At 37.5% G+C, this 19,690-nt stretch overlaps 1 protein-coding gene across 7 annotated transcripts in view; it reads right to left on the bottom strand.

The window, feature by feature from the left end:
* The window catches only part of LOC131158473 (uncharacterized), a 144,168-nt gene that overhangs the window by 69,638 nt on the left and 54,840 nt on the right, over positions 1 to 19,690 (bottom strand). For 4 of the 7 annotated variants that reach the window (XM_058113347.1, XM_058113343.1, XM_058113352.1 and 1 more), the window contains 6 exons: positions 15,837 to 15,942; positions 8,129 to 8,200; positions 2,086 to 2,145; positions 1,812 to 1,941; positions 1,546 to 1,739; positions 1,200 to 1,384 (listed from right to left, as the gene is read on the bottom strand). In XM_058113347.1, coding sequence (XP_057969330.1) covers positions 1,200 to 1,384; positions 1,546 to 1,739; positions 1,812 to 1,941; positions 2,086 to 2,145; positions 8,129 to 8,200; positions 15,837 to 15,942 — 747 coding nt within the window. The remainder of the gene's footprint in view (positions 1 to 1,199; positions 1,385 to 1,545; positions 1,740 to 1,811; positions 1,942 to 2,085; positions 2,146 to 8,128; positions 8,201 to 15,836; positions 15,943 to 19,690) is intronic. The other 3 variants (XM_058113362.1, XM_058113370.1, XM_058113365.1) reach the window with 2 other exon arrangements.

Genomic DNA, 19,690 nt, shown 5'->3' with positions numbered 1-19,690 from the left:
CAGCCTAATTCTAGGAATAGAGACTGTTACAAAATTTCCTAAAATAGCTAACTATACACGTATAGAATACAAGTCATTAAACACGTTCTCCCACAGCACACACTAGCACAAAACAGAACCTATGACTTCAAAGATCCAGAACTTACAGCACTTCAGAACTTCCACGATCCAGAACTTCAAGTGGCAGCTGTGACCACGTAACAGAGGTTGCAATATCCTGGGCAAAATTACTCAAACCACAAAGAACACGGGAGACCACAGAAAAGTGTTGAAAGCACTTAACAAGCAACCTGGCAGCAGCTACAGGCATTATGGCTAGCAGCAACTGGAAATAAGTCATCAAACACCAATTGAAACTAACCAGCAATTGATAAAAGATTGCAAGCAAACAGTCATGAACAGGCATCATCAAAACAACATAATCAGAAAACGACAAACAGAGTACAGCTGATAACAGCGCACTGAAACTAGAAAGTAAGTATAACTAACTTCACATCAGCAAAACACCACAAAAACACACAGCTTCCAACCAAGGATGCTGCACAGCCTAACAAGAGGAAGAGTGTCCCTAAACGACTCTCAAACCAACCATAAAATCAGATTAGAGAACTGATAAAGAGAGGATAAGGACAAGAAAAGAAAAACAGAGGATCAAAATCAATTCAGATAAATCTGATTTAAGGAAATGGATACTCCAATACCATGTAGTAAAGTTAGAGATGGAGGTGAGAAGAAAAAAAGAGAAGAAAAGAAAAAGAGGAAATGTTGGGCAGCAGTTTCCTGGAGCTTCTGTTCAGTTCCAGGTCTGCCTTCTCATATATTAACAATAGTGCAGATGTAGAACAAAAGCACCCCCACTTGTACAACCTAATTATTACAATAACACTCTCTTTTAACACTAACAGTGTAAGGCTGTTGCAAGTTTAAAAGAGGTTGTTCATTGTCAAATTATCTATATTTTTTAATTCTACATAGTACGCCTATACCCCTTCATTTCTATCTTGTGTTTTGAGTCATCAAAAAGCATTTTTCACATAAGGAATGCAGTTCAAAAATACATGCTGCCTCCTCCTCCCTGACTTCTTACTGCACCATCACACCAAGAACAATGAAAGAGGAGGAAAGAAAAAAAAAAAAAAAAACCAATACAGACACACACAAACAAGTTATACATTATTTTTCATGTGCATATGGCTCACCTGCGCACTCCTTTTATGAGTGCAGTGAGAAGATCCAAACTGTATGAGTGCAAAACTGGAAGCTCAGGACTGATAAACTCTTGCTGCATGACATTCATGAATGGGAATGAAGCTTGTGCACAAGAGCCATCCACCATCAGTACTCTCTCAACAAGTGTTAATAATGAACGAACAGGAATAGTTACCTGTTAAGCAGCAATGGCATTTCCAAATCCTGTCACTTCCTCAATTATTTAAAAAAAAAAAAGACTTTACTGGAAGTGTTCTTAAAGAAGCTGGGCTGAATTAATACTCATCTATGTTAATAAAATTTATCAAAATCACCAAAAGAATAACCAAAGGTAACCTGAACAGGATAAGAATTTGTAAGCATTGTAGAGCAGCAAGACAAGAGGGCAGGGACAGTCGATATTAGGAATAGCTTAGATCTTCCTGTTGTGTGCTCAAAAGTTCCTCCTGTTATTGTTTGGCTTCCTATGGGAACTTGGTGTTGCTCTTCTGGTGGAACCACCAATTCCATAGGTTCATTGACTTTATTTTCTGCATCACGTAAACTAGTGTCAAACTGCTAGTTCTTCACCATGTCTGCACTTTATTGTTGTCATTACGTACCCTCCTCTAGACCTAGGAAAGCATCACTCAGGTAAACATTTATTGATATTAATATCTTTTCCATCATCAGGGCCCAGCTCTCCTCATCTCCTCTTGATCTTGGAAGCAGTGCCAAGCATTGAGCATATTTCTAGACATAGAAAAACCAAGAAGAAACCAGAATAACATTTAAAGTACAGTTACATAAATGAAGTCAATTGAAAGTCATACAATTCTTGTTTAACAATATGTTGCTACCCCAGAAACTTGCCACAGTAGCATCCAGTAAAATCACCTTTAACAAATCAATACTGGATCTTCCTGATAAAATTTTTGAAACAATAGTAGCTTCAGCCTGCAAAGACATTATTTATTTATTTTAGCATATATGAATTAGTCAGCACTGCAAGATTTTGAAAAGAATATCCAAAACCCAGAGTCATGCAAAAGCAATTGCATGACTAAACTGAGTCATTTTTAATGAGTTCCAAAATCATGTCAGAAGATTGTAAAATAGAATCTATTATAAATAAAATTGTGTATTTTATAACTATTGAGAGTAAGTAAAATCCAGCACTGGACATTATAAAATGAATATCAAAAAATTTATTTCCGTTACTAAAATCATTCAACTATATCAAAAAATATCAGTAATCTCATTCCATATTGAAGTAGGCATCCATTAGTCCATTCTTGAAAATCTGAAAGCCAGACAACAAAATAGTTTCTGTGAGACTCTGAGAACCAAAGAATTGACAGTTGTGATTGTGTGATTCATAGGCAAGGTATGTACCACTGAGCATAGGTCAGTCCTAGATGACGTGAAATGAGGAGCAAGCTATGGTAAGCCTCTAGGCTCTAGGTGAACAGGTTTTTTTGTATAACCAAAGAATTTTATTAGAAGAGAGAAGAATGAACATCAGAAAAATCAAGAGAAGAAAAAAATGAAGAAAGAACAGGGAGAATAAATCCTCCATTTACATCAATAACAATAAATTACAAAGAAAATTCATCGTAAACTGAAAGCCAACTCAATGAAGCAGAGCCAACCAATCCTGCTGCAGGTATTCCAAAGAAACATGGCGAAAAAACCAGCCTACACCCACAGCAATGCAAGATAAAGATGGAAGCCAGATAGCCTTGAAAGAGAGGTACGTCTGGGGTTCAAACCCTGCCAGTTGAGTGCATATCCGCGATTTACATCCTACGCCAGTGGAGGGCACTGTTGGTGTAGGCGGGGTTCGGTGTCGCACCGGGGGGTCCAATTGGGCTCATCAGGAGTCCCTCGTTACCAAAAAAAGATAAACCACTCTGCTCCAAAGCAAGTTATTAGTAGCCACCCCTTTGAAAATTCAAGCATTACTCTCCAACCAGACATACCAAAGAACAGCCATAAAGTGCATCGCCACAAGGCTTTCCTATCCTTCCCAGTCTTCACCAAATATACCAAATAGTTTATTCCAGATAACCCAAGTAAAAGGGCAATGAAGAAACAGATGTGAAGAGGTCTCCCCACTCCTCAAAAAAAGAACACAAACATCCAGTGACAGGGCCTTATTAGGCCTTCACTTCTGAAACAAATCATTAGTATTAACTCTTTCAAGAACTGCAAAATAAAAGCTTTTATTTTTTAGGGAGGCTTTAGCTTTCCAGATCAAAGAATACAAATCAAAAGGATCCACATTATGGTCACAAGTCAAATAGGAGAAAAAAGATTTACAAGAGAATTTCCCAGAGGGATCTAAACACCAAACCCGTTTATCACTCCCCAAATGAGCATGAAAAGAATCACACAAACTGGTTAAAAGAGCCAACTCATCAATCACTCTGTCATTAAGGTTTTTCCTGAACTAGAAATTCCAAGAGAGACTATCCCCTTGCAAAAGAAAAAAGATCAGAAATAGGGATACCATGAAGAATAGAGACTCAATCGAGATGAGGAATTTTAATAGCCCAAGGCATCTCCCCAACCCAAAGGTCCTCCCAAAAATGAATTTACTCCCCATTAGTCACCATATACTGGATTTTTGGAAAGAAATAATCATAAATCTGAGACATAAACTTCCATGGACTCGCATGAGTAATATTAACCCAAACTTTAGCATCCCACCCATTCTCTAATAGACCAAATTTACCGCAAATTACCTTATGCCAAAGAGAATAAGGCTCTAAAGGAAAGCGCCATAAATGTTTCTCCACTAAAGAAATGTTTTTGGACACAAAATTACCAATACCCAAACCTGCCTCCCTTTTAAACCTACACAAAGTCTCCCACACTATAGGGTGATCTCTATTTCTCTCTCCCGACTCGACCAGAAAAAATTCCTCATTAATTTTTCAAGCCTCTGCGCCAATCTCACAAGAATTCTGAAGAGAGAGAGAGATAATGCAAAGGAACGGAGGAGAGAGAGATAGTAACCTCCAGAACTGCAGCCAATCTCTTAGATAACACCCTAGTTAAAACCTTATAAACACTTGTAACTAAGCTAATTGGTTTAAAGTCCTCGACTTTAACTGCACAATATTTTTTTGGACACCAGGGTAATAAACATAGAATTCATACTCCTTCCTACCAATCCATTATCCAAAAATTTGAGAAAAACTTTGAGGAGGTCTCCCTTCAAAGTATCCCAACAGTCCTGAAAGAAAGCGATAGTAAAGCCATCCGACCCAGAAGCCTTCTCTTTATCCATCTCAAAAACCAAACTTTTAATCTCTAGCCATGTTGCTTTATCAGCTGATACAGGACACCAATCCAGCTCCTCAACCATAACTCTCTTCTCATCCTCCTCTGAAAAGAGATTCCTCTAAAAAATCAGTAATCAACCCCAAAATAAGTTCAGGATCCCTAATAACCTCTCCTTTATTGTCCTTGAGCTCTTTCATAAAATTCTCTCTTCCTACCATTTGCGTCATGGAAGAGTCTAGAATTACAATCCCCACTCCTAACCCAATTCATCCTAGATTTCTGCCTTCAGCTCATCTTTTCCATTAAAGCAACTCGTTCAAACTCGTTGGACAACTAGATACATCTTCCAGCAATGTCCTTAGAAATGAGTCCTTCCTCGGTTAGTCTATCAACTGCTCACTCCCAATTCCTCAAGAATACTTCTTTTTCTTTTTTCCTTTTTTTTTTTCCTACATCTAACATCACTGGGAGTCTCATTCCAAGTTTCCAACTTTCTATTTTAATTTTTCATAAAGTAAAAACCTTCCCACCCTTCCCCACAGTGCACTGCCCCCAACAACTCCTAACCAAACTCCGAAAATCAGGATGAGAAAGCCACATGTTTTCAAATCCAAACGGAGTGCCCCATATAACAGGATTAAATTAAAGAATGAGGGGACAATGGTCGCAAACAACTCTAGGAAGTACTTCTCGAGTAAGGGTGGGAAAAGCATCTCCCCATTGAGTGGTAAACAGGAACCTATCAATCGTAGTAGCTGCTGATCTAATGCATCAGTGAACCAAGTCAAATGAGGATTCGAAAGAGAAATATCCCCCAAATCAGAATCCTTAATAAAAATATCAAAACCTTTCATGCTTGAGGTAATTATGGAGCCTCCCAATTTTAGATCATTGAATTTAATGACATTAAAATCACCCCTCCCCCCTCCCAAGACACCAATGAGAGGAACACATGCCATGAACCGCGGCTAAATCATCCCACAAAATATCTCTCAACCAGGGATCATTGGGAAAGCTGAAAATGAGAAAGCCGCTTCACTATTCAGTATTCACCACCAAGAAGCTCCCCTAGTTATAGTTCTGCATTGATTAGATGAAGAAGAGGAGAGGAAGGAATATATGCAATACCTAGTGCAGAAATGTCCCGCACCACATCAGGGCCCTTGGAAGGACATGATGTATGCAGCCTAACCTGCACAATTAGAGATGCATTTCCATGACTTGAGCCTTTGATCTGACTGCCTAGTTTGAGTGTAACATCCATACCATTGGGTCAAGGCTCGCTCATGGGCTTCTGGATCTATTGGCTTGATCCATTTAACCCTGCTTTTACTGACTCACCACTCCATTCACTGACCCAGATCCGAGCCATTACAAAATGGTTTGGAACCCTGCAAGTTGACTGTGGTTTGGGGATAAATTGGAAGATGGTAGGATTGCAAGACTTGAAATCAGAGAAGCAACAGACTCCTTAGTCCATGACTTGTAGGTGGAGGTTAGTCCTGTTAGGTAATGTGTGGCAGACAGCCATGGCAACCTCTAAGCAAGCAAATCAACAGAACAAAACCCAAGTGCATAGTTGAAAGGAGAAAAGATTTTGGATGTGATCGACCTTGGATCAGAGTGCACGGCAGTTGCAGCAATGCGCTGTTGGGCTGTGGACAAGCAGCCACTAACAGAATTAAAAATAAAAATGGAGGGTGTAGAGATGCTTCACAATTCACCATCATGCAGCTCCCTAAATTAAAGTCCCACATCAACCAGTGAGGGAAGGAACATGAGTAATATATGGGACAGTGGAATGGATTTTGTCTAGGCCCATAGGTTTATGGGACAGTCTACTTGACCTGTTTTCTTTGACCAAAACACCTCTCCGCCAACATCCCTGGTCCAGTACATTACAGTTTCCATGCCATTAATTGACAAAAAAAATTATTGTTATATTACAATAAAATAAGAAAACCTATTCCATACAATTGATTGATATTTGGAATAGCTTTCTTTCCGTCCATTAAGTTTATATCATAGTCTAAAATGATGGGGGCAGGGTGTGGGGCGTGGGGAATGAAAAAATGGTCTGTTCCTGATTTACATTTTGTTAGCTAGAAATATTACCCATGAATTTGTGTTATCTTTTGTTCCTTTTTGCTTTAAAAAAATTTCATTTGTATTTTCTGATCTACAACCTACCCCATTCTCCATTAACCACAAATAAATAGCGCATCAAATTTTAAAACTAATTGTGCAAATGGTCATGCATCAAATTTTGCTTTCACAGAGGAAAAGAATTATTAACTATTGTTTTGGTACTTGAAAAGGAAAAATATTGTTTATGTACTGCTCATAGAAGGTAGATGCCAGTGATTGAGAAAGGTGGTAAGGCTGTTTTCTGTAAGGGAATGATAACTTTTGGGGCAGAAGACTGTTTTCTCAATGTCAACAGGATTTTGCGGCATGAAAGAAGAGAGAGGTGTTATTAAAATGCAAGGCTTCTAAAAACATCTTATTTTTGGGAGAAATAACTAATTTAATTAGGAACAAATTTTTTACAGCTCTTTTTATGTATAGTTAGTAATAAAAGGTCCTTTAAACAAGTTTCCTAGGGGCACTAACTAAAATTACAATTTTAGCAAATTCTCTTCATTCACTGCAGTGGAAGCCATTACACATCCAAAGCCAACACTTGCATTAAATTCAATAATGTTTTTTGAAATAATACCTCAACAAGTGCCTTGGAGACACTCATTAACAAAATTCTAATTATAAAACTATAAAAATAAATAATTCTGCCATGTGATTCTCTTTTGAAATTTAGGCCATTGTGAATCCTGGTTAAGGTTCCATTATTTTATAATTCATTGTTTCACACTTTATTTGTATATTCATAACATTTGTAATTTAAGAACTTTTTTTTTCTTACAATATGAAACTGACTATAAAATTATAATTATATTCTGAAAAATGTTTTAGATAAGTAGAAAATATGTCTCTATAGCATGTTAATCAGAAGATTAAATGTCGTGTTGTGATGTGTGCAAGAGATGAACTGAGGAAAAAATTGGAAAAGGGAGACGATGGTGAAAGAGAGAAGCAGATGATGAGAAAGGCAATTTGTCAAAGCAGCAATTCTTGGAGTTCGTGCATTCTGCTCCTCCTTGCAATTACATTTATTCATGCCAAGCCTGTGAAGCTTTTCTCATTTCTTGCACTGTCTAGAGAATGGTGAAGGAAGCTACATTGCAACAATAAAGATACTCATGAGCTATGAAAAATATCCTTCTTGATTGTTATGATATAATTGCATATGCCTCCAACATATAATGGAAGAATATGCCAAAATAAACAGAAGCAAAAGCTCTATTCCCAGTATCATCTGTGCCTTTGTTTATGCTTACAAACATCAAGCTGTGCCCTTTCAGACACTGTTTTCACAGCCCACAAGGATATGCCTCTTCTTAAGGTCAAATAAAAAATATAAGAAAATATAAAAAGATATATATAACAGCCAAAGATTTGCTGCATATGAGCACTGGTCATTAGTGGCCTGTATTTATCTTTTTTGAGTTTATATATAAGACTCCTCTCCAGTTGGAGGTGTACAAGTATAAATGCCCTAAGAAAATTTTGTTAAGCCTATGTAAGAACTTACATTAGCATATTGACGAAGAAGGGATGATGGAAAGAAAGTGATAATGGTGCATAACAGACAAAGTGCTCCCTCCTGCACAAGTGATCACCATAACAAAGATAAAAAATGAACAAAAATGCATGAAACAAGAACAACCTCAAATTTCATGTATCTAAACAAAAATTAACAGCTTACGATACATGTTAACTTAAACATGAAATGGTTATGAGCGACGACATATGGAACGCAAACAGCAAAGTAGATAAACAAGAAAAATGAAAAACAAGCACAAAGAATCAAAACTTAAGCCTATATACACAGTACACCCAAACCTCATGCAGATAAAGATAGATTTTATCAAACCCGATGAACGTAAGTACGTACGTACGTACATACTTACATATATACATACATACATATATATTAGCGTGCTCTGTGTGTGTTGTGACCCATGAATACAGAATGGGTGGGAAAAGGGTCTTGAGGATAACAATTCAAGAGATGCTTTATACAGCAGTCCAACTTATTCGTAGGGGCAAAGTAAATAGCTGTTGCTGGCCTCCATCTGGCTCAAGATTGAGATGTTTAGGTATTAGTCACCCATGCACACTGATATTGTTTGACACTTCTGGGAGACGTAGAGAAAGAGTTTCAAAAGATACAAAACTATCTTAACATGAACCATGAAGGATTATCACAGGGAATACAAAATTACAGATACTAGCTATGGATTCACTTATTTTTCTTTTTGGTAAAATTGTGCGCAACTGTGCTTTCTTGATGTATCATGTTTGTGTACAAGGACATCACTCCCATTTTCTGGAACTGTTTTTATAATACCACGTTTACCTATACAACAACGAACCCTAATTGAGCCCTCGCGCTGTCGTGCGCACAGCACTCCCCACCCCCGGCCCTCCCTCCTCACGATTCATGACCAACTCTGTAGTGCTGCACCACCACCAACCTCACGCTTTCTCTCTCACGCGTAATAGTGTTCACCGCCCCACTGCACTCCTGCGCGAGACGCCGTGTGCACGACCACCACTGGCCACGCTGCTGCTGCTCGACACCACACAAGCCGCGCCGCTGCCCTCACCTGTGCCAGCTGTAGTTGCCGATCTTCGGATCTTGCTCTCTGCGACCCTACACACACCTAGATACACTGAAGGCCGTGACGATGGCGACTAGGTGCTGTTCGGGGTTTCGTAGAAGAGAGTCAGACGGTGCCGTTTCCAGGATTTGCAGAGGAGAAATCCTCAGCCTCCTCTTGCTGTGAGAGTTTCACTAGAGAAAGAGTCATCAGCTGCAACTACACCCACTTCGCCGCCTGCTAGTTTTCCAAGACTTTGAATTTCAGCAAGCTTTCTTCTGCGGTAGTCTGAATCATTCTAACTCAGGTATGTCTCTCCTCAATTCTCGTTGAAGTAAGACGCCTACTGTGTAGGAGTCGATGGCGGCGCCTACCGGCCCTCTGGGGGATCCTCCACTAGTGGGGCCTCTTTCGAAAGGTGGTTCAGGACCTTTGTCGTATGCCCATGTAGTATCACGTTCTAATGCTAATGCTATTAACTCATCGTCTTCCTCTTTCAAACTAGCCATGAGATATCCAATTGATGTTGATGGAGATTTTGGTTTTATATTCTCGGAGGCTGAGATGAACAAAGTGGCGGAAGATTATCGGTTTGCGTTGGTTTTGAAATTTTTGCGATCTAGACCATCCATTGACGTTATCCGTTTGAATATCATAAAATCGTAGGGCCTTTCGGAGATCCCTTCTGTTAGTTTCATGGATGATTTTCACGTACTAGTTAAGATGAAGAATGAACGAGATTTTCTTCATGGATGGTCTTGTGAAGGAAGGATTTTGGCTGGATTTCCATTTCGTTTTTTTCAATGGACAGGATTTCAACCTGAAGCAGGAACCATCCTTGGCCCCTCAATGGTTATTTCTCCTTGGTCTTTCGATGCACATGTATAGGCCTGATTGCTTACAAATTCTAAATACGAGATTTGGTCGATAACTGGGAACTGACAATGCTATGCTTAATCGAACTAGGGTTACAGGTGCGAGAATGTGCATGGAGGTGGATTTATTGGTAGATCAGGTGGATTCTTTCCCGATTGTTGTTTCTGCAAATTAGAAAATTTGGCAGGAAGTGAGGTACGAAAAGCAAGGATTTTATTGTGAGAAATGTCATAGACAAGGGCATTCAAAGGTGGTATGCCGAAGGGGTGAAAGGAAATAGAAAATTGGGGATAGAAGTAAGGATACGGAATATGGTACACAAGAAAATCGACAAGAAGTTTGGCGTGTGAAGAAATTGGATAAAGGGAAGGTAGTTCAGAGAGAATTGATAGATCCATGCATTGTTGAAGAACCTGTAGAGGGGGCTCAGGCTCAAGAGGGTGCAACGACATCACAAATTTTGCTAGTGGTTGAGACAATTCCGCAACGTGAGATGGAAGAGGGGGAGTTTGTTCCTGAAGATCCGAGGCCTGAAGTGGAGACTTTGTAGCGGAATACAAATCAGTATGAGATTGTGCAGAGGGAGGAGAGTGTTGAACCAGTCTTGGGTGCTCCTGACGCTAATATTCTGATAGTGGAAGATGGCATAGTAGTTCGTGATCATTTGATGACGTCTAGTAATATGGTTACAGAAATTTTGGAACAAGAGTGTACCTTCATGGTCAGGTGTGTCCCACATAATTGTGAATCGGATAAGGAGGTGGAGACAAATACTTTAGAGAAACTCCCATTGGAAAAAGGCTTTTGTTCAGATGATGATTTACATGTTCCAATTGTTAAGTTGAAGGATATTAATGGGCAAAGTGAGAAGAAGTCTCAATGGGTTATTACCCGTCCAAAGAAACTTGATTTATGATTAATACAATTCTAGTGTGGAACGTGTGGGGTTTAGGCACGTCGAAAAATCATTTACATGAGTTAATGAGGAATTTTTCACCTTCTATTTTGGTTCTTTCAGAGCCTTTTTCTGATAAAAGTCTGATGTCGCAATGGGCCGACTTTCTAAATTTTCCGAATTTTTGTGCGAATGCTTCCGTGGGGGGTAAAATTTGGATGTTTTGGGAAGAGGAAGTGCACTTTGAGTTACAACATATGTTTGATCAAGTTATTTCGGATATGTTTAGTTCTGTGGACCAGATTTTCTTGGCTTCATTTGTTTATGCTAAATGTCATCAAACAGATCGCCGGGAACTTTGGAATGATTTGGAGTTTGTAAAGAGGCACGATTTCCCTTGGTTAGTGGTGGGAGATTTTAATATCATCTGTTCAGATTCGGAACGTATTGGTGGTCATATGAGGCTGTTATCAGCTATGGAGGAATTTAATACTTGCTTGGACAACTGTGGTCTTATGGATTTGGTTGATACTGGCAACAACATGTCTTGGTGTAATGGTCACAGTGGTAATTCTCGGAGTTGGGCAAAACTGGATAAGGTGCTCTATAATTTGAATCTTCTCCAAGTTTTGCCAAAAATTTATTTTATGGAAAGAGGACTTCAGATCATAACCCATTGATTATTCGATTTCATAGAAATTTGTATCGGTATGGTCCTTCTCCCTTCAGGTATCAGAATATGTGGAGCACACACCAGTCTTTTAAGTCTTGTGTGGAGGAAGCCTAGAGGGAGGAGTCTCATGGTTCGGGTTTAGTTAGACTTGCTAGTAAATTGAAACATACGAAAGTTGCAATTCGAAACTGGAACAAACAAGTTTTTAGACATATAGAGTAGAACATTAAAAAATTGAAGGAAAGTATGGAGGCTCTAGAGGCTCAGCTTCAAGAAGGGTATTTGCCAAAAATGGAGGAAGATTTTTTCCTGACTAAACTCAAATTGGAAGCATGGGAAAAGAGGGAGGAGATTCGTATTTCTCAGCTAGCCAAAAAGAAATGGTCGGAGGCGGGGGATAACAATACAAAGTTCTTTCATGCATTTGTGAACCAAAGGAGGAAGAAGATTATGATTCTTTCATTGAAACTTCCAAATGGAGAAGTGTTGGATTCTATGGAGGCTATTCATGAGGGTGCAGTAAGGTATTTTCGAACTTTCTTAATAGGTGTTGGCCCCAGTCGAACAGCTAACCTTGTTGATATAATATCTCCTATCGTTTCTGAAGAGGAGAATATTGATCTTTGTCGTGAACCGTTTGAGGTTGAGGTAAGGGATGCTATTCTTTCTATCTCGAGAAATAGTAGCCTAGGTCCGGATGTTTTTGGTGCGGATTTTTTCTAGGATTGCTGGGAGATTGTAAAAGAAGACGTGATTGATGCAGCTAGAGATTTTTTTGCTAGGTCTCCTCTTCCTAGATTTTATTCTGCATCTTACATTGTTCTAATCCCAAAAGTTCAGGATCCTCATAGTTTTGACAAGTTTAGGCCTATTAGTCTTTGTAGTGTTATCTACAAAATTTTTTCAAAAATTATTGTTGCAAGGATGACATGTTTATTGTCTACATTGATTTCTCCGAAACAGGGAGCTTTCATTCCTGGTAGAAGTATATTTGAAAATATTTCTTTGGCACAAGAAATGGTTCATTCTCTGCTTAAGAAGTCTAATGGTGGAAATGTAATGATCAAAGTGGACATGGCTAAGGCATATGATAGGGTCGATTGGGATTTTTTAAACTTGGTTCTGAAAAGCTTTGGTTTCTCATAAAGATTCTGTGGTTAAGTGGCAGAATGTGTTTTCTCTCCTTGGTTCTCCATTATGATGAATGGCACTTATAAAGGTTTCTTTCAACCTTCTCGAGGGCTTCGCCAAGGAGATCCTCTATCTCCTTATCTATTTATTATTTTATAGGAAGTTCTCTCTCGGCTTCTAAAGAAAAATTTTATGGAGAATAAGATAGGGGCTTACTATCATCCTCATGGGGCGCCTTTGGTATCTCACCCTCTCTATGCGGATGACATTCTTATTTTTGCCAAAAGCAAGAGAAGTTCCATTCGAATGCTTATTAAGACTCCGGAGAAGTATGAGGATTGGTCTGGTCAATTGATAAATAAAGAAAAGTCAAGTATTTTTTTGTCAAAGAGAATTGCTTTTGCTCGGAAGAGAACACTTGGGTGTTCCTTTGGTATCGGGACGTCTTACGGCCCATATTTTAGAGCCCCTAGTTGATAAATTGAGGAAAAAGATAGCGGATTGGAAATTTAAGATTTTATCTCAAGGGGGCCGCCTAATTTTAATTAAGCATGTATTATCATCAATGGCGATTCATCAATTGGCGGTATTGGATATTCTTAATACTGTCTTCATAAAGATAAATTCTATGTTATCGAATTTTTTTTGGAGTGAAGTAAATGACAAAAGGAAAAGGAATTGGTGTTCCTGGTCTAATATATGTAAGCCAGTTTGTGAGGGTGGTTTGGGTGTTAGGAATTTGGAGGAGGTAAAAAAATCATTGCATATGAAGTTTGTGTGGAGATTGTTAACTATGGATAATCTGTGGACTCAATTCTTTAAAGCCAAGTATTTGTATAAGAAACACCACTTGAGAGAAATGAAACTAGATAAAGGAACCAAATTTTGGAGATCGATTGTTCGTGTGATTCCTGAAATTTTAGAGTATGTCCATGTTCGAATTAAAGAAGGGTTGGCTTCTTTCTGGTTTGATCGTTGGTTAGCCTCCGGTCCCTTTTGTCCTAAGGTTCAGGAAATCAGTAACCATAAGCTACGAACTCGAGATTGTTGGGATAGAGATGGGTGGAATGTTGATTTATTAGTGGATCTGTTGGGTGAAGATCAGACTGAGTAAGTAATGAACTCTGCTATTTCTTGCAAGGAGGGTCTAGATACAGTAATTTGGGAACCTTCAACAAATGGGAAATTCACTACGACAAGTGCTTGGGAAACTATAAGGGAGCATAAAGAGGAATTCTCAGTTGCAAAATGGATCTGACATCTTATGTTGCCAAAAAGGATGTCAATTTGTATGTGGAAGTCGTGGTTCGCTTGTCTTCTGGTTGATACTCGTATTAAAGAAGTAGGTGTTCAGATGGCCTCTTGATGTGATTGTTGTTCAAATGCCAAGATTGAATCTCTAGACCATGTGTTTTGCACCGGATCTTTTGCTTAGGAGGTATGGAAAAAAGCAGTAGGGGCGTTGGGTGTTAATTGTATGGCAACAAGTACTTGGAAAGGCAGAGTTAATGTCTGGTTTAGTTGTGCAAGACGGGCCTCACAGTTAGGCATTTTGGTAGGTCTTATACCTAATTTCATCATTTGGAGACTCTGGACTCGTCGATGTAGAGCCAAGATGGAATCAATTCATGATTCGGTGAGAACTGTGTGGCTTGATATTAAATATTGGCCGAGATCCATTTTAGACAAGTTAAATAAATGTGCACTTGCTCCTTGCACGGATATTGCAGTCCATCATGCTTTGGGTATTCAAGTAAAAAATGCGGGGGTTCGTCTTCTTCGTGTAGTCAGATGGTGAAAACTTGGGATAGGTTGGGTTAAGTTGAATGTGGATGGGAGCTGTAGAGGTAATCCAGGTAATTGTGGTGGTGGAGGCGTGATAAGAGATGAAAAAGGTTTATTTAAAGCAACTTTTTCCTCATTATTGGGTTATGGAACAAATAACATGGCTGAATTGAAGGCAATTATTTTAGGGATTAATCTATGCAAAGATCTCAGATTTGATCAAGTGGAGATTGCATATGACTCTGCTTTGTTGATTCAGTGGATAAATTTTGGGAAGTGCTCAGTTTGGAACTTATGGAAATTGTGGGAAGAGCTTATGCTAGCATTGAGAGGCATACAATTCAAAGTGAAATCTGGTATTTTTCGATCACATAGTTGTCAGGATGATCTTCCTCAACAAGTCAGGGGAATGATTCGATTGGATTTGTTGGCTTTTCTTTCTTTGTGCTCATGATGCTTTGTGTTATCTTTGGGAGTTTTGTTTGTTTTCCACTTATAGTTGTTTAGTTCTTAGTTTTTTTTTTTTTTTTTGGTTGTTGGTCTTTGGTTTTTTGGTTTGGTTTTTGTTGGTTAAGTTAGTTTTAGGGTCTTGGAGTTTGCTTTTGTTGCAAAGTCTCAAGATTGGAACCACAGTATTCCTCCACCATAAGTGAGGGGTTTTCTAATAAAGCTTGGAGGTGTCGCCCTCTTTTACCAAAAAAAAAAACAAAAAAAACAATAACAATAATAAACATGCTGCAATTGGACAGTACACCCAACAGTCCAACACTGCTGCAACATATTATCTGCGTGATCATGCAAGTAAAATCTTTGTCTTGACAACATAACAATTGCACTTGTTGAGATATACATGAGTACAACAAACCATTTGAAGTTCAGAACATACAATAAAATGGAAATAAGGATGCATTCAGCACTATATCTGGTTCCCATTCCTACATTCAGTCTTTATAAATTCTAATGTCCTACAAGGCTACAACACTTCTTATGCCAGTTTTGAATTGTTCATCTCTAACATTGCAGCAAAGTTCATAAGGGACAATTATATTCCAGGAGTACATTTTGGATTTTTTAAAAGGAAAATTAATCAATCATCATTTATAATGATTTTGTTAACATGTCATAATATACTAGATTATTTTACTTGTATACAGACAGTTGAAGAATGTGAGCATGTTGCATAACTTTCTCGATTTAAAAAAAAAAAAAATGTTGACAAGAAGAATAGTGTGACGACCAAATCAAAAGGAAGCCCTTAAAAATTTATGCAACCAACCAATACAGCCTCAGAGCTATCCTCATCTAATAGCTTCAAAATTGGTTGAATAAGCTTCCCAGCATAGGATGTCCCATCCTTCTTTACATTTGTGCATCCACCCAACCTAATTCAAGAAAGAATATTGCATCAGTAGTTAAGTTATGTATTTGTATTAGTGATTGAGACAACCATACACGAAGGTTTTAAATATGTAACTGGGAAACACAATATAGATGCTTAGTAAGTTATGTAAAACACTGAAGAGAACTGATTATGCTTATTATATGCCCTTGCACAAAATACTAAAATAAAATTAAAAATGAATGCAATCTTTCAGGAGCAAAAATCAGAAATTCTAAATAGAAGCAAAAATCATTAAAAATTCATCAAGTTAAGAAAGCAATTGGCTCTGAAGGGATACACAAAAGTGAGTTGTTTTAGAGACCAAATTTATCCAAAATTTAGTAGTCACCTATTGAATGCACTTCTTCCTTATGTCACTAGTCCATCTTCTCAACCATTAGAAATGAAACAATGTAAACCATACATGAGAGAGAGAGAGAGAGAGAGAGAGAGAGAGAGAACAGCAAAGCATCATCCTTGCATTTTACTTGGAATAATGGAATTAGTCCTAGTTTTCCAAAATTATGTGGCTTAAAAAATACTCACATAACAAAATATCAATCATTCTTGGAACCGGAAATGAATCTAATACTGACTTTGCCATTGTGGACGTGATAAGTTAGTGAAGCACAGTTAAAACAACAAAAACAAGCAGCCTTAAGTCCCACTATGTGGGGTGTGGACTATATGAATCCTTTTCAACCTATTCACACTATCAAGGCATTTTCCTCGACTAACTTAAGAACTATTAAATTCCTCCTCACTATCTCATTCCAAGTAATTTTAGGTCTACACCTACCTCTTCTAGTACCATTAACAATAACTAGCTCGCTCTTCCTCACTGGTGCATTACTTGTCCTGTGTTTCAAATGCTCAAACCATCTAAGTTTCACCTCCCTTATTCTATCTTCTATCACTGCTATGCATAATTTATTGCGAATATGTTCATTCCCTAATTTTATCATTTAATGTTATACAGCTAATCCACCTTGACATTCGCATTTCTGAAAATTTTGCATTTTGAATATGTTGTTTGAGTTTCTTACTTGCCCAACATTATGATCCATTTAGCGAAGCAGAGTTACAAAGGAATAAAGGAACAGCTATAAGATTCCAAAAAATCCATCCCCTATGTTATCTTAAATTAAACATTCTAAGTGTTAGAAGAGAATATGTTATTTTAATAAATTTGTGGTTTGAGTGGGGATACTTTTGTCCCTCGTGTCCTCCCATAATTAATATATACAGAGGGGAGACCTAAAACTATATGGAAGCTCCAGGGGAATGCCGACTAGTCTTCGATTTTTCTCTTTCTTTTCTTCTCCTCTCTAACCTTAGAGTGTTGTGGTTTCTTCATTAAAACTTCAAAATCATTTCAGATTTGCAAAATGGTATCAAGGCACTAAACTTCTCTACACCTTATGAATCTGACCTAGTTGCAGCAACTTCTGTTCTTATCTTCCTTTTTCTTGTAACACCTGCATGTGCACATGTCATCACAATAATCTCATTTATTTTACTCATTAAATTAATTTAAGATAATTGTTAATCAATAATTGTTAGAAATATAAATTAAGAATCTATAGAATTAAAATAAAATAAATTGCTATCAAACCATTTAGTTATAAACCTTTAACAAATAAAAAAATAAATGATATTAGTAAATAATTAAAATAGTTTTGAACTACTTTGTTTGTAATAGAAAACGAAGTATTATTATTATTATATAGCTTTGTTAATATATATGTACTTATATATTTGTGTAGTTATGGAAAAAGAAAAGGAAAGAAAGAAAGAAAGGAAAAAAAAGAGGAAAGAAAGAAAGAAAGAAAGAGAAAAAGAAACAAACATGGTTGAGCTAAACTTACACACACATAAAACTCCCCCCCCCCCCCCCCCACACACAGCCGCACACACCACTGCCTTTCCCTTCCCCTTTTCTTTCTTCCTCCATTTTCTTTCTCCTCCTTTGTTCTTCTCCTTTGTGTTGGCACTGCAAACCTTTCCCATAAACTCTCCGCCCTCCCATAAATTTTCACAAACTCCTAAAGTTTTCAATACCTTGATCTCAAATATATTATCACAATTTCTTTTCTTTTTTTTCTTCTAACCACAAGTTTTGGAACGTAGAATCCAACCTTAAAAATTTTCTACATTCACTAAGGTAAATAAATAAATTTTATTTTAATTGCTTCTATTTTCACTTATATAGTCGATTATGATTATTAGAGCATGTCTTAGATAAGTAAATATACTATATTTTTTATTTATATTAGCTGTAAAGTAACATGGGAAATAATTTTTGGGTCTACATGAATAGGAACCATATAAAGAAATTTATAATTATATTTATTTTATTAATTTCCTTGAAAAAGTAAAATAACAAATTTAACTTACACGTAATGTTTTTCTAATTCTAACATTGAAAAAAGAGTTTTATCATACAAACAGCGATAATAATATGAAATGCATTTTTCCTTTCATTGAGATACTTTTCTATGTTTTAATTTCATAGCTTGTTATATACTTTATTTATACAAACAACAACAACAATAACGAGCCTTAAGTCCCACTAGGTGGGGTCAACTACATGAATCCTTTTCCACCAATTTACCTGATCAAGAGCGTTCTTTTCTCTATTAGATTAGGGACTATTAAATCCTTCATCACTACATCATTCCAAGTTATTTTAGGCCTACCTCTATGCCTTTTCATGCCAGAAACAATAACTAACTCACTCCTCCTCACAGGTGCTCTACTAGGTCTACGTTTCAAATGCCCAAACCATCTAAGCCGCCCCTTCCTTATCTTGTCTTCTACCGGTGCTATGCCTAAATTATTGCATATATGCTCGTTTCTTACTTTATCTTTTCATGCTATACCATTCATCCACCTTAACATTCGCATTTTAGCAACTTTTACTTTTGTTTCTTAGTTGCCCAACATTTTGAACCATAAAGCATAACCGGTTTATAAAAATTTCCTTGTAATTTTAAGGGCATTCTACGATCACACAACACACCTAACGCACTCCTCCATTTTAACCAACCTGTTTAAATTTTATCTATTACATCTTCTTCAATTTCCCCTTCCGCTTATATAGTAGATCCAAGATATCTAAATCTATTCGTGCTATTAATCTCTTAATTATCAAGTTTAATCTTCTCTCAGTTGCTACTTATCACATTACTGAAATTACATTTCATATATTTTGTCTTATTCCTACTTATCCAAAACCCTCTAGACTCTAATGTGGCTATCCAGATAGTCGGACGATGACAAGGCAATTGCAGCAGTTCCTTGGTATTGTCAATTATATGACAGACTTTGTCCCAAAGCTAACAACTTACACGACACCACTCCACCAGCTTTTGAAAAAGAAGGGCGTGCCCCCTTGGGAAGCCAAACACACAAAAGCGGTTAAATCACTCAAAGTTGTGACCACAACATTGCCACCACTCTAGATTCCCAACAAAGGAAAGAGAATCCTGCAGACTGATGCTAGTGATTTCTATTGGGGAGCAGCTTTAATTGAGGAAAAAGTAGATGGGACTAGACATATCTGTGGATACAAGAGTGGAGCATTCAAAGAATCCGAATCGTACTATCACTCCACCTTCAAAGAGATATTGGTGGTAAAAAGAGGAATTGAAAAGTTTGAATTCCATCTGTTTGGACATACTTTTCTAATAGAAATGGATATGTCCTCCTTTCCAAAGATGATCCAATTCAAGCAGAAGATCCTCCTG

The sequence above is a fragment of the Malania oleifera genome, chromosome 1 (genome assembly GCF_029873635.1).
Source record: "Malania oleifera isolate guangnan ecotype guangnan chromosome 1, ASM2987363v1, whole genome shotgun sequence".
In the NCBI taxonomy this organism is placed as follows: domain Eukaryota; kingdom Viridiplantae; phylum Streptophyta; class Magnoliopsida; order Santalales; family Ximeniaceae; genus Malania; species Malania oleifera.
This window is presented reverse-complemented; position numbering and strand designations above follow the sequence as displayed.